General features: G+C 42.9%; 1 protein-coding gene across 4 annotated transcripts in view; it reads right to left on the reverse strand.

Annotated features, from left to right (window-relative positions):
* Window positions 1–1837: 1837 nt before the first annotated feature.
* LOC130353847 (uncharacterized) overlaps window positions 1838–15979 on the reverse strand; it is a 38716-nt gene continuing 24574 nt past the window's right edge. For all 4 annotated transcript variants that reach the window (XM_056555093.1, XM_056555092.1, XM_056555095.1 and 1 more), the window contains exons 4-5: window positions 15439–15513; window positions 1838–2679 (exon numbers count right to left, since the gene is read on the reverse strand). In XM_056555093.1, coding sequence (XP_056411068.1) covers window positions 2654–2679; window positions 15439–15513 — 101 coding nt within the window. In that variant the 3' untranslated portion in view covers window positions 1838–2653. The remainder of the gene's footprint in view (window positions 2680–15438; window positions 15514–15979) is intronic.

Below are 15979 nucleotides of genomic sequence, written 5' to 3' on the forward strand. Positions count from 1 at the left end.
AAATTTAGTGCTCCATGGAAGTGTGATACTCCCTGATGCAATCCTTAATACAGAGGCCCGGATGATCGGGGCAAGTGTCGCATTGAGTGGTGGTGTCCTTACGAATCCCCCTCTTGCGACACACTCTGCATTTTTTCTGGGATCGTCCCTTCTTTCCAGTGTGGGGGACCTCACCTGGAAAGTGTTGGCCGGGGACGATTCGGGGAACTGAAGTTCCAGATGTGCTCTGACCCGCTCCTCAAAGATGAGGGCCTTTAGAACTATCTCTTGGAATTCCAGAAATGTCTCTGTGTTGCCAGAGTACTGGGACAGTACAAAAGCGTTGTACATGGCAACCTGTACCATGTAGACCGCAACTTTTTTGTACCATGCCCGTGTTTTCCGCATGGCATTATATGGTTTGAGGACTTGATCAGAAAGATCAACTCCTCCCATATACCGATTGTAGTCCAGGATACAATCGGGCTTGAGGACCAGTCACACGGTACCTCGCACAGAGACAGGGGTGCTGCCGTCCCCATGAATAGTGGTGAGCATAAGGACATCCCTCTTGTCCTTATACCTGACCAGCAACAGGTTTTCATGGGAAAAGGCATGGGACTCACCTCGGGGGGTAGGAGTCTGCAGGGAATAGGAAGGAAGGCCTCTTTGATTCTTCCGGACTGTCATCACTAGAGTTTCATATTTCCTGCAGCTCAATCGCCAGCTTTGTTGTGTAGACTTAGATGGGATATGCACAGACTGAGTGAGTAAATGTCAGCTCTATTGTACCTCTGACGAGAGCTGCAACCACCATACAGGTTTTGTACATTTAGCCTGTGGCTTCAGCCTGACTTTATAAGGATGGCAATATGTGAGCAGTGCACAGGGTACTCATAAGGCAGAGTCAGTACACAGATGCAGAAGCAGTGGCGTAGCGTGGGTTGTCAGCACCCGGGGCAAGGCAAGTAATTTGCGCCCCCTAACCCGTGGATTTTAGCACTCGAGTCTCTTCCACTAGATTAGTTAAAGAAAACCTTACCCCCTAAGCACATGTATTGTTTGTTATGAAAATACTGATGTAATTAAAGTAAAATGCATCTAAATACAAGTTTATTTTCAAACACTTTATTGAATGCAAACATGCATTACACATTCTCCACATTTTCAGCAGGTCTATGAATACAAATCTACAAATGTAGTAACCTAGCATGGGCCATGCTATTATATGTCGTCTCACAACCATCGTAAACGACATAAAATATCAAGAACAAAAACTAAACATCAAAATGGAACCATACCCTGGAGATGATCCAAGGCACATGACTTTGGGTATTATAAGTAAGCGGCAAATGTCAGGGGGGCATTATATGTGCATTATATGGGCACATTTTATTCGCCAACAATAAGTTACCTGTTAGTACACATAAGGTATACTGGCTAGCTCCCACATATAATGCCCCCCTGACATTTGCCCCTCTCACTTATAATTTGCTCCCCCCTCCTCTTTCTCATGCCTGTCACCTTTCTCCCACGCTGCGGCTGCTCCATTCCTGCAGTCAGTGAGAGCCGCGGGGACGTGATCTCCGGGCGCCGGCACGATGATGTGATGTCATTGCGCCGGCCTGCAGTGATTGGCGCTCACTGACTGCAGGAATGGAGCAGCCGCAGCGTGTGATAGCAAGGTGAAGGGCGTGAGAAAGGGGTGGTGGAGCGGGACAGCCGACAGCTCCCGCTCCACCACGCGATAGTTCAGGAAGAGTGACAACAATCCTGGGGGGTGGGGCAATTGCCCCGTTGCCCCCCCCCCTGGATCGGCCACTGCGTCCCACAGTGGCCGGCGACCCGGCGGCTTGGATCGGATTCGCACAGCCAGCACTGCAGAGAGAGTGAGTGAGCCAGGCAGGGGCAGAGAGCTGCGAGTGCAAGCGCGCCTCCCCAGATGTTGCGCACGGTACGGCTGGCCCCCCTGCACCCCCCACACTACGCCTCTGTGCAGAAGGCATCAAAATGGAGTGCCACAGTGTGTCTCACATTTATTGATCCCTCCACAACTCATGAAGGAGCATCAGAGCAGCCTCAGGGCTTCACAGATCCTCTCATGTCTCCACAGATGTCCATCTAGCAGTGTAAAACAGAAGTCAGGACCAAGACCAGGTAGCTAGAGTTGGCGAGTCTGGCAATTTACAGCAAACAAAAGTGACAGCTATGTGCAATAAGCTCTAAAGGCACAACTGTGTACAGAGTTGTGCAGGGTTGAGGGCTTAACTGACGCCACTTGTAGTCTTAGCAGAATTCCACTTGAGACTCTCTCTGTAAACAGCTTAGAGAACAATGTGTATGTTATGGTGGCATTAAGTTTGAGTCCAAAAAGTAGTAATATTTGTATGGTATTATTTCATTATTGTTAACAGAATGGCAGCATTATTCATTCTGATTACGATAGTTGTATTTGACTAAAGCTTTTGGGTTACGAATTACCGACACTTTATATCATGTAATTAAATAACCCTGTAGAACCACTGTCATGAAATTGTACACAAACATCTCAGTTCTCTGACTGTTGTTCATCATTTCTATACATTCAGTAATAAAAACGTGTTTCCTCTAAAGGACTTTTTATATTCCCAGTTAATGCTCGATCATGAATGTTGAAGTACAATACGATCTAAATTCATACGGAGCTCTTCTTTTTATCCCCTGCAAAAAAAAGAGTTGTTGTTATTGCTCTTTGCTACATTGCATTACATTATTTTTGCACTGTAATTTTTGTTGTTATTATAATTAAATGTTTTTAGAGTATTTTATTAATTTTTGAATAAACAAACAGAACAACAAATCAACAGCTTGCATAAGAAAGGCAGGCATCAGAAAACAGGTTCTTGAAGGGTCTAAATGTAATACATAAGGAATACAAGTGTGAAGCAGCCCATACGGATTTAAATGTAGTGTGGTGGAGGGTCCATAAGAGCACAGATTAAACGCCCGCTTGTAAGAAAGTGTGCAATGAGGAACATTTTCAAAGGTGTTATAAAAAAACTGTAACGATGGCCACAGCTCCAAATTCAACTTCACAGTGACAAAGGAAAACCACTGATATGCCTAATAAATATTAAAACAGCAACAAAATAAAAATAAAAATAAATAAAAACTCATGAAAGCTCTTATAAATAATTGGAGCACCTGGTGGCCCAGGCACCACAAATTAAAGATATCAGACACTCTGGCTACCGAGTCAACTGGTATGTCCTCCTCTAAGATACTTTTCTTGTACCATATGGTTAAAGGGGTACTCCGCCCCTAGACATCTTATCCCCTATTCAAAGGATAGGGGATAAGATATCCGGTCTCAACTGCGGCAACACAGACATTCGATGCACGGAGCAAACTTCGCTCCGTGCTGGATGACTGGCGATGCATTGAGGGGGCGTGGCCTTGACATCACGAGCGGGGCGCGGCTGTAATATCACGAGCCTCTGGAGCTGCACCCGAATTTCTGTCCAGAATCATTCTGGTTGGCTGGATGGCTAGGACTTCACGGACATTGCTGTCAACAAAGACAGTAATGTATTCCACGTGGATTCCGCAGAAAGATCTGAATTTCCGTAGTTGACACTGTGCAGCAGAATCCTATTAACAGTAATGACATTTTGCCGCATCAAAATTTGTAGCCAGAATTTCTAAATGGAATTCTGTGAACCCAGCCCTATAAAATAAGTACAGCTTTTGCATAATAATATATGCTTTTGCGTTACCACATTCCAAGACACATGACATTTTTATCCTATAATTGTTTTCTCCATGTCATTTTATGAGGGCTTTTTTCAGAGTTCTATTTTTTAGAGGAACTTTTTTGGTACTCATTTTTTTCTGAATATTTCTTAAATATTTTTTTTTTTTCTGATGCAAAATGAACAGAATGGTGTTCTTACCAGGGGGTATACAAATAGGATAATTTTGTAATATAGGTTGTTAAAGTTACGGCAATACCAATTATGTGGAGTGTTTTTTATTCTTTCCATTTTGAAACATTGGCCAGCATTTATCATTGTAGTGTAAGTGAAGTATTTTTGTACACCTCACCTTTTTTTTTGTGTGCTGGTAATGAGTAGGAGCACCAAATTTATTAAATGGTCGCAGAGCATTTGATAAATTTTGTGCACGTAAACATTTTCTGAAATTTCTCTCTTCACATACACCAAAAAGCTAAGCTAAGTCTGGGCTGGTGTAGTTTTAGAGACTTTTCAGGGGCTTTGGCTTTTCACAAAAAAGGCTCAGTTCATAAAACCCGTCCATATTATGTGTATTGCCAAAATCAGCACAAATGTGTAAACCAAAAGGTGCAATAAAAACCCTGTTGCGCCTTTTTTGTGACTTTTCTAGACACAAAAAAGTCTTAAGACAGTGACAAATGTCGGCCATTGTGCTTTTTTTTTTTCCACTTACAATTTTTTTCTTTTACTTTATTAGTCCAGTATGGGATGTAATTTGCGATTCTCTGACATGGATATTATACACTGCAATACTGTGTAATATTGACAGCCCCTCCCCATGTAAAACCACTGTTGTGGTAAGGTATGAGAAGCGTTAAGTGCCAACCACCAAAGTTCTCGTTGAGGTGGTGTCATTTAAATGGTTCCCCTTTGAAAGGAGACAAATGAAGTTCAAACATTTTAACTTACTCATTATAAAGCACAGAAGGCTCAGTGTTAAAGGGGTATTACAGGATTTTTATTTTATTATGCTACAGGGGCTGTAAAGTTAGAGTAGTTAATAATATAGTGTCTGTACCTGTCTCTGATGGCTGGTCTTGTATTTTTATGTGATCTTTGCTCTGGATGTTCATTTTTAACAGCATACAAAATTACTCCTCTCTTGGATATTTCCCAGGTTGCAATGCGGCCGAGCCCTGACATCACTAGTCAGGTGATGACAGGGAGCCTGTCTGCTTCAATAGGTGGAACAGCTGGAGGCATCCTGATTAGAAAGCACTGACCTTTTTCATTGAATCTAGCTTGTTTGTTGTTCAAAGGGTGGGGTGGCTGATAGGTGCTAAAATCTCCTTATGGTGGATAACCCCTTTAAATAGTACAATACATGTTTTGATATCTCCCCTATTATGATTAAGACTCTGATAAGCACAGTATGGTGGTTTAGAGACACAAAAGGTGGCGTTGGTGACCCGAACATAATAGAACAGAAGATAATATAATACTAAATACTTGTGTAGTAGGCCTCTGGGGTAGTGGTAGTGTAGTCAGGGTTTTGCTTTAGTATATCAGGGGTTAAGGTTAACCCTATAGTTCGTGATGCCAGGCTGAGGACTAGTATGCTGAGGTAATTCTCCGGCCTATCGCCGCCCTTCCCAGTAACGATAGGTGCATGCAAATAATGACTGAAGGTCCACAAGGTAGCTGAACTTGGATAAACTTTACTTAAAGGCTTGCGGTACATCCAATGAACAGTAACAGTCTCATTAATACAGTCTCTATAAACTTCAGTGACTGGCAGTTGTTGCGGACCTTGACTTGTTTTATAAGTCTCTGAATTTAGGGTTAATTGCGAAGATCCGTCCGGATTTAGGGGATAGATAAGGTCCGGTGATCTTGCAGAGTGCTTAGGGATTGATACACTCACGGTGTGGTAATGATCAGCCGTTGCCGCAAGGCTCAGGCCTAAACTCACTGATGACAGCAGTGCAGATCCTTCTCTCATCAAAGCCCGGGAACAAGAGCTGTTGCTTGCTTGGCTGCACAGGAACAAGAGAGCGAGCTATGGCCGCCACTCCCTTATATGGGCAGGGGCAGGGCCGTTTTAATTGGTCCGAATATCTGTCACTCACTGTTACAAGGAATTGTGGGTGCAATACGTCATAGGGACCTCCAAAGGTCCTTAAGCAAAAACCATAGAGTTTACCTGATCACGTGACCCGCAGGTCCTGCTACGCTCCGTACAGGTAATTAACCACTTATATACATTTGTACAATTACATTTATAGAAATTCTGAGTAACCTGTAAGATAACTAATATCTAGATGAGAGGTGACAAGGGGTGGATTAAATAAAAACTACCCCGACGTCCTAGGGACTCTGGCTATGGGGACCTATATACAGGTACCGTATAGGATGCGCTACCAAGACACCACAAACCCCCTTACTTAAGATAAGTCGACCTCTACGTCTGTCCCCTAAGGCAGAGGGACTAGGACTAGACTAGGATGATACTTACAAGTTTGCTATACATCCTAAGTAAACATTGAACACATTTACATTCTCTGATACTCTTACTAGTATCTTAACTAGACAGTAGAAATCTTTCTAAACATTGATACTATCTAGACATTAACGCTAACTAGACATTAATGCTATCTAGACATTAATGAAGCTATGTCACCAAAGGTACATATAACCCTACATATATAGTAGGTAAAGGTATGTGATTGAAATTATAACACCGAAAAGAGAACCATACCACAGAATAAACAGCAAGATAATAGAATATACAAAATCAATCTTTATTAATACAATTTAGTGATAAAAAATATATTAAAATTTGAAAAAAGAGGGAATAAATAGGCACTGGTGGACATACAAAGGTATAAGGCAATGGTAGGACACAAATACATCAAAATATAGAAGTATAAGGAATAAATGCCACAATAGCTGGTAGGATACAAAGGTGATGCCTGCCAAAAATATGCAATAAAGGGTGCCAAACCATACCTACACCTGAACCCCAACGATCGTTTCGCTGTTATGCCGCTTCTTCAGGGGGCGTGACTAACCTGAGAGAGTCTGTAACCTTTATATCCTGCCCTAACCTATGAGGATCCCATTGGTTAGGGCAGGATATAAAGGTTACAGACTCTCTCAGGTTAGTCACGCCCCCTGAAGAAGCGGCATAACAGCGAAACGATCGTTGGGGTTCAGGTGTAGGTATGGTTTGGCACCCTTTATTGCATATTTTTGGCAGGCATCACCTTTGTATCCTACCAGCTATTGTGGCATTTATTCCTTATACTTCTATATTTTGATGTATTTGTGTCCTACCATTGCCTTATACCTTTGTATGTCCACCAGTGCCTATTTATTCCCTCTTTTTTCAAATTTTAATATATTTTTTATCACTAAATTGTATTAATAAAGATTGATTTTGTATATTCTATTATCTTGCTGTTTATTCTGTGGTATGGTTCTCTTTTCGGTGTTATAATATTAATGAAGCTATCTAGACATTAATGAAGCTATCTAACCTTTAGTTTCTAGCTTCTAAAACATTTTATTAAACTTATGATACATTTTAAAGCTTACTAGATAATTAGGTAGCTGTCTATGTAGTTTCTAGCTCCGGAGACATTTTTATTAGCTCTCTACACATCTTTATGAGGCTAACTAAACATTAGTACAGCTCTATATACCTTTAGCGTCAAGCTGACTAGACATTTTTATTATCTCACACATTTTATTCGCCAACAATAAGTTACCTGTTAGTACACATAAGGTATACTGGCTAGCCGGAAGATAGGTCACAGTAAGGTTGGCTACTAGGGTCTATCGGCTACACGCTACTTACCCCTAGAGCACTTCACATAACCTACCTAGGTTACTTTAAGAATTACGTGTTTAATTCTATATTCGCAAGAGCACCTACTGGCCATGTAGAGCATCTCACACACACAAAGAAGGAGAAGAAGTGTACCTAACAGTGGCAGGAATTGAATTTCAATAGGCTACAATCCCTAAAGTGTTTTCCTTAAGTGAGATATTTATTTTGGTGTATGTACTAGAGAAACTTGAGGTAGTACATTTAAGTCAGTTAGTTAAGGTACTATGGAGGAGATTTATCAAAACCTGTGCAAAGGAAAAGTTGTCCAGTTGACCATAGCAACCAATCAGCTCGCTTCTTTCATTTTTAACAAGGCCTCTGCAAAATGAAAGAACCGATCGGATTGGTTGCTATGGTCAACTGGACAACTTTAACTTTGCACAGGTTTTGATAAATCTCCCCCTATGTGTGTAAGTACCATTTTAAGGGTAATCTTCCCTATCATTTTTGATGAGACAGGTGCTAGCGATTGGCGACGGCAAAAATACTACCCTCAGAGGAGCCGAAGTGTCACCTATTTAGCAACTACTAAACACCTTTAGCATTCTATACATTTGTATGTACAAGAATCATTTACGTTTTTAGGGTTGAGTGTACACGTGCCGCACACCGACATTTTTCGTGTACAGCTCTGACTCACTTTTTATATACATAGACATTATACTATCTTTCTATGTACAACCTTTACCTATTTTTTTATGTACACAGACACGAGGATACCTTCCTGTGTACAAGAACCATATACATATTTACTACACAATTTACACAATTATCAACACTCTAACATGATTCAGGCTCATTCACCTGATAAGTGCAACATTTAGCATAAGAGTTCTTATGAAGCTGCTGGTATATACATAAATAAGACGTGTAAGGATCAGCAGTCCACCTACACTAGGAGTCCAATTAAAGGGAAATATACAAAGTGGCATGTAAGGATCAGCAGTCCACCTACACTAAGAGTTCATGGAAGGGAAAGGTAAACACGGCCTTAACCACAACTCATCCGGGTACAGTCCTTAATGAATCTCTCCTACTGGCTAGGAGTCTCTTGACTTAATAGTCAGGCACAAGCTTAGTGGTTACGTTGCTGAACTTTGAACTGGAACAATCTTAGCACAGTCCTGCTAGGCACAATTCTTGAACTTGGTTGCTGCAAAATAAAAGTGATTAACACAAGAAACAATCTGACTTTACTTTACAGTCCCTTTAGAGGATGTTCCTCTTCACTCTTCTAGTGCCTCTCTGGGTTCCTCTCTATCTACCAACCTCAGGGGCAGGGTTGGTATTGACATAGGTTTGCCACATCACATTGGTGAGGATGGAGTGGTGGATGGCAGCATTAGGAGGGGACACAGGCTTCCTAGCCGGGATCAAAGTGGGGCAATAGGGCTTGAGTACCATCTCCAAACTAGGATGGACCCATGACCCTTTCGTTGGTACCCTGGAAGCAGGCAAACTCTCCATGTCAGAAGAGGGCCTTGGTACATACATGGGTACCTGTGCAGGAGGAAAACTCTCATTGCTCCGAGAGGGCCTAGGTATGTGCGTTGGTACTTCTGGAACAGACAAACTCTCAGTGCTCCAAGAGGGTCTAGGTACGGTCTTTGGTGCCCGCAATTTGGGCTTACTTTTCTGAACTTGAGCAGGACTTGACTCTCGACGGTATGTAAAAGATGATGAACTTGACTCTTTGCTGTACATAGAAGATGATGAACTTGACTCTTTGCTGTACATAGAAGATGATGAACTTGGCTGTTGAGGCTCCTCCTCCTTGGGTACGCCGGTGGAGGCCTTAGGAGCGGACATTTTTGGCCTCAAGTTGAAGGGATCGGACTCCCAATCAGTTGACAGAATATATTTGAAGGGAGGCTGTGTTGGGGCTGCTGGTCTGGTGACCGCTGCAGCCCATTCTACAAGAAGGCTCTGGACGGGGGTGTACTCCACAATTTCACCCACCTCCAAGGTGTAGAACTTCTTATGGCCTCACTTATGGAGATATGGCCATTGCACTGTTTGGCGGTTTACGAGGATGGTCTGCCCAGTGTGGCAGTCAAGGAGTGTCCCATAACCTCTGACCTTGTCGAACTTGGCCACAGTTGCTCTTCTTCTTTCCAATGGCTCCTCCCCTTCTCGGGGGTGATCACATTTACAAATGTACAATGCCTCCATTTCTTTGGTGTTTTCTTGCCACTGTACTTTCTCTTCATGGGGCAAATGCACGTGGTTGGGGGCATAGAGTACTTTGTGTCAGGCCTTTAGCTTTTCCATCAATTCTGCCAGCTCAGCTTCTTGAAAGGCCCTTTCTTTTTCTGCAGTTGGAATTGGTGGAAGTGGCTTCCCAGGTAATGGTTGAAGTACTCTGTGCATGTACTCGATCAGCTCCGGCTCATCTCCGAACACCCATTGCGGCAATTTTGGTGAGCACTTGGGTCGTGCACTTGGCAAACTTGATCTAGGTATGACCTCAGGGCTGGAGGAGGAAGAATAGGCCGCCTTTAGCGGGGTACTCACTGCAGACTCCTCCGGTGGGATCTCGGCCCACCAGCCCCAAGTTCTGTGGTGAGGGGACAATCTCACCGGCGATGCACCTCCAGGTGTCCCTGCGCTCTCCGCTGGAGGTGTCTCTGGCCAATCGTCGTCATCATCAGGCAGTGGGGGAAGATTGCAGGCCCCCTCTTCGTCTAATGACAACCACTGCAGACGGTGAGCAAGTTCTTGGAAAAGTCGGGCTGCGACTGTCACAACTTTCCGTTTTTCCGGTGCCATTTTTCTAACTTCACTACGTGGAACGCTGCACCCCGCCATGAAGAGTTCGCTGTGCGTGGCGTCTTTTGTAGTGGGCTTCTCCAAAATGGCGGCCGGCAGGAAGGACGTTATCGATGCAGCCCCGACTTGCGGTCCCTCCAGAGGCGACTCCTGTATCTCCAAGTTCCCTTTCGGCTGTGACACAGCAACTTGGCAGCCACGCCCAGGGGCGGGGCATGGCACAGCGTGGGCTTTTTTCCCGTGCTTTTCCGGCAGCAATTTGGCTCCACCTGTGCCGACTGGACCAGAGGATCGCAGCATGAACTCATTGTGCAGTTTACACATCTTAGTTGTAGATTAATTTTCGCCTCCCCCATACTTTTCTCGTGGCCCCCTTGTATGGCGCACCACAAGCACCGCTCCCGTACACAGCAACACGGTTTACAGCACATGAATAAAGTTCGTTTTCTGGGAGGAGTACACTTTCACTAGTGGTGACTGTAGTAGGCACACACCCGAATCCTGTTCGTGTGACGCCAAAAAGGCTTTGTGGTAGGCCTCTGGGGTAGTGGTAGTGTAGTCAGGGTTTTGCTTTAGTATATCAGGGGTTAAGGTTAACCCTATAGTTCGTGACGCCAGGCTGAGGGCTAGTATGCTGAGGTAATTCTCCGGCCTATCGCCGCCCTTCCCAGTAACAATAGGTGCATGCAAATAATGACTGAAGGTTTTGGATAAACTTTTCTTAAAGGCTTGCGGTACATCCAATGAACAGTAACAGTCTCATTAATACAGTCTCTATACACTTCAGTGACTGGCAGTTGTTGCGGACCTTGACTTGTTTTATAAGTCTCTGAATTTAGGGTTAATTGCGAAGATCCGTCCGGATTTAGGGGATAGATAAGGTCCGGTGATCTTGCAGAGTGCTTAGGGATTGATACACTCACGGTGTGGTAATGATCAGCCGTTGCCGCAAGGCTCAGGCCTAAACTCACTGATGACAGCAGCGCAGATCCTTCTCTCATCAAAGCCCGGGAACAAGAGCTGTTGCTTGCTTGGCTGCACAGGAACAAGTGAGCGAGCTATGGCCGCCACTCCCTTAAATGGGCAGGGCCGTTTTAATTGGTCCGAATATCTGTCACTCACTGTTACAAGGAATTGTGGGCGCAATACGTCATAGGGACCTCCAAACAAAAGGTCCTTAAACAAAAACCATAGAGTTTACCTGATCACGTGACCCGCAGGTCCTGCTACGCTCTGTACAGGTAATTAACCACTTATATACATTTGTACAATTACATTTATAGAAATTCTGAGTAACCTGTAAGATAACTAATATCTAGATGAGAGGTGACAAGGGGTGGACTAAATAAGAAGGACCCCAATGTCCTAGGGACTCTGGCTATGGGGACCTATATACAGGTACCGTATAGGATGCGCTACCGGGACACCACGCTTGTTTAACTCTCGACCTCAGGTATCTGTTCATTCCACTTACAAGAACTCTTTTATGTCTCACAGGCCTCAATTCCACCAAATAACAGGGATACCCTATTCAGCCCTACTCTTTGTGTTCCTTTATCCAGGACTGGACTGAATAAAGAACAAGAAAGCAGTACATATGTCCATCAAGTAAAGCCCATTATACAGCAGTGTTGATCCAGAGGCAGGAAAAAACAACCCATGAAGTAGAAGTCAATTTTCCTCATTACCATGCCTGGTACAAATTTCCTTTCGGAATATATGAAGTTTGAAAGATGTCCCTGGCCTGCTTGTAAATTGTCCTCTGGGCGGGAGCTATCCTCTTCTGGTCCCATCTGTTCAGGCTGTAATGATGCCCTCTTGGCATGATCGATAGCCTAGACACGGCTTGTGCCATGCTTAGGAAGCAGAACAGTGACATGGGCTTTCAAGCACGCTGAGTGGGCGTGGACACAGTACGAGCAGACGGGACTAGAAGAGGATGGATCCTGCCCAGGGGACTACTTACGGGCTGGCAGGGGACATCTTTCAAACTTCATATCTTCACTATCACTGCCATTTCGCTGGTAAGGAAGATGGGTTTACCAAATATAAAGCATTGCTACACATTATTTATGGTAAAATCTATTGAGAGGTTCTCTTTATTTTTCTTAAAACAGAGACAAAATTATTATAAATGACCAACAACTGAACCATATATATAACATGATTCAAATACCCCTCAGACCCTGGATATTTGCTTAAAGGGATTCTCTTAAGATACTAATCACAAATGTATAGTGATAATGGCTGATGAGTGTGAGTCTCACCTCTGGGACCTTCATTTATAATAAGATTGAGGTTCTGCTTGCCCCTGTCTGCACATTATACATATCAGAATAAAGGAGGTCACATTGTGTAGCAGATGGAGTATGTTAAAGGGGTACTTTTTTTTTTTTTAATGAACTGGTGCCAGAAAGTTAAACAGATTTGTAAATTACTTCTATTAAAAAATCTTTATCCTTCCAGCACTTATTAGCAGTTGTATGCTACAGGGGAAATTCTTTGCTTTAAAAAAAAATATTTTGTCTTGTCCACAGTGCTCTTTGCTGACACCTCTGTCCGTGTCAGGAACTGTCCAGAGTAACATAGGTTTGCTATGAGGATTTTCTCCTGCTCTGGACAGTTCCTGATACGGTCATCAGGTGTCAGCAGAGAGCACTGTGGACACGACAAAAAAGAAATTCAAAAAGAAAAGAATTTCCTCTTTATCATGCAGCTGCTAAAAGTACTGGAAGTATAAAGATTTCTAAATAGAAGCAATTTACAAATCTGTTTAACTTTCTGGCACCAGTTGATTTAAAGTTTTCCACCGGAGTACCCCTTTAAGAATGCAGCAGCCAGGGATCAGCAAACAGGGGTCACCAGGCAAGCATTCCCTTGATAGATTTAAAGGGTTATTCAGTGTTTTTAAAAAATGGATCCCCTGCTGGGGCAGTGAAAAGAGATTGAAAAAAAAAATCTATATTTACCGAGCCTCAGTCCCTAGCAGCTCCCATTTGACTCCATCTGGTCAAGCGATCTTCAGTCTCCTTCCTACTTCCAAGATGAGCACACAGAGGAGGCCGGCTCAACCAATAATTGGCCGCAACGGTGTCCCATCCCTGACAGTGTTTGGTTAAGGAGGCAGGTCCAGCAATGACCGCTTGTCTTGAGAAGCAGGAAGAAGACATAAGATCGGGAGGCTGGACAGAGTCAAAGCGGAGCTGTGGGGGACCAAGGTTAGGTAAGTATAGAGTATATATATTTTTTTGCAATTTTTTCCCTGCCCCATCTGATATGAATTTTTGCTGGAAAACCCATTTAAGGTCCCGAAGGTGAGCCCCACACCTAAAAGGCAATCCATATTCTTTAACCCCTTAAGGACTCAGCCCATTTTGGCCTTAAGGACTCAGACAATTTAATTTTTACGTTTTCATTTTTTCCTCCTCGCCTTCTAAAAATCATAACTCTTTTATATTTTCATCCACAGACTAGTATGAGGGCTTGTTTTTTGTGCGACCAGTTGTCCTTTGTATTGACATCACTCATTATATCATAAAATGTATGGCGCAACCAAAAAACACTATTTTTGTGGGGAAATTAAAACGAAAAACGCAATTTTGCTAATTTTGGAAGGTTTTGTTTTCACGCCGTACAATTTATGGTAAAAATAACATGTGTTCTTTATTCTGAGGGTCAATACGATTAAAATGATACCCATTATTATATATTTTTATATTATTGTTGTGCTTAAAAAAAATCACAAACTTTTTAACCAAATTAGTACGTTTATAATCCCTTTATTTTGATGACCTCTAACTTTTTTATTTTTCCGTATAAGTGGCGGTATGGGGGCTCATTTTTTGCGCCATGATCTGTACTTTTTTTGATACCACATTTGCATATAAAAAACTTTTAATAAATTTTTTATAATTTTTTTTTAATAAAATGTATTAAAAAAGTAGGAATTTTGGCCTTTTTTTTTTTTCGTTCACGCCGTTCACCGTACGGGATCATTAACATTTTATTTTAATAGTTCGGACATTTACGCACGCGGTGATACCAAATATGTCTATAAAAAATGTTTTTCACGCTTTTTGGGGGTAAAATAGGAAAAAACGGACGTTTTACTTTTTTATTGGGGGAGGGGATTTTTCACTTATTTTTTACTTTTACTTTTAAATTTTTTTACATTTTTTTTACACTTGAATAGTCCCCATATGGGACTATTCATAGCAATACCATGATTGCTACTACTGATCTGTTCTATGTATAGGACATAGAACAGATCAGTATTATCGGTCATCTCCTGCTCTGGTCTGCTCGATCACAGACCAGAGCAGGAGACGCCGGGAGCCGGACGGAGGAAGGAGAGGGGACCTCCGTCCGGTGTTCTGAATGATCGGATCCCCGCAGCAGCGCTGCGGGCGATCCGATCGTTCATTTAAATCGCCAACTGCCGCAGATGCCGGGATCTGTATTGATCCCGGCACCTGAGGGGTTAATGGTGGACGCCCGTGAGATCGCGGGCATCGGCCATTGCCGGCGGGTCCCTGGCTGCGATCAGCAGCCGGGATCAGCCGCGCATGACACGGGCATCGCTCCGATGCCCGCGGTTATGCACAGGACGTAAATGTACGTCCTGGTGCGTTAAGTACCACCTCACCAGGACGTACATTTACGTCCTGCGTCCTTAAGGGGTTAATGTCTGATATGTTAGGGGCTCTACCTCTAGGATCCCCACCAATTGGGCTAAGGTTCTGTTCTATAAGCCAGCATAGTTGACAGTGGCTCATCCAGGAAGAGACTCAAATACATAGTATTGCTGGATAACAGTGGACAAACAGGGTAATGTCCAATATAAAAAATGATGTAGGGGACAGGTTAAAGGGGAGTGACGGCAGGATCACACTGTAGTCTGTCACCATGGAGACATATTGGTTTGAATAAGAGCTGTAGACACAAAATAGTAGAACATAATTAAGACTATGTGTAAAGTTGCATTTTTATTTTGTAGCATTGGGGCATTAAAAAACGTTAGTTGTAGGGGTGGACGCTGCCTTTAAACAATAAAAATCCTCCATCTACACATAGAATTTAACTTACTTTGGGAGGTCAACTTCCTATTTGGCTTTGTTGTGTTTCTTTTAACATTTCCATAGATGTGATCAAGGAACAGTTCTAAAACAAAATATAATATATTGTTTGTTATTCATTCGATTTAGTATTTTATTCATTCAAGTGGGGCTCTGCTTGCATTATTGTTTTCCAACCAGTGTGACTCCAGCTGTTGCAAAAGTACAACTCCCAGCATGCCCGGACAGCCTTTGGCTGTCCGGGCATGCTGGGAGATGTAGTTTTGCAACAGCTGGAGGCACGCTGGTTAGGAAACACTGCATTAGAGGTTTTATATGGGACTTTGGTTGCAAATTTTGTCAGATTTGATGGGAGGAATAGTTCTGCATGCAACATGATAGGAACATTTCCCAGATATGTTTGATGATGCAGCAAATTATTATCTATCGTATGTGGTTCCTTGTATGGTACAACTGTGTGTGTGGAGTTGTACATAACTAAAGGAGAACTCCGGAATAGGAAAATTGCACGTCATGCTCCCGGCAGTAAAAAAAAAAAAATAGATACATAC

Source organism: Hyla sarda, chromosome 1 (assembly GCF_029499605.1).
Source record: "Hyla sarda isolate aHylSar1 chromosome 1, aHylSar1.hap1, whole genome shotgun sequence".
Lineage (NCBI taxonomy): Eukaryota > Metazoa > Chordata > Amphibia > Anura > Hylidae > Hyla > Hyla sarda.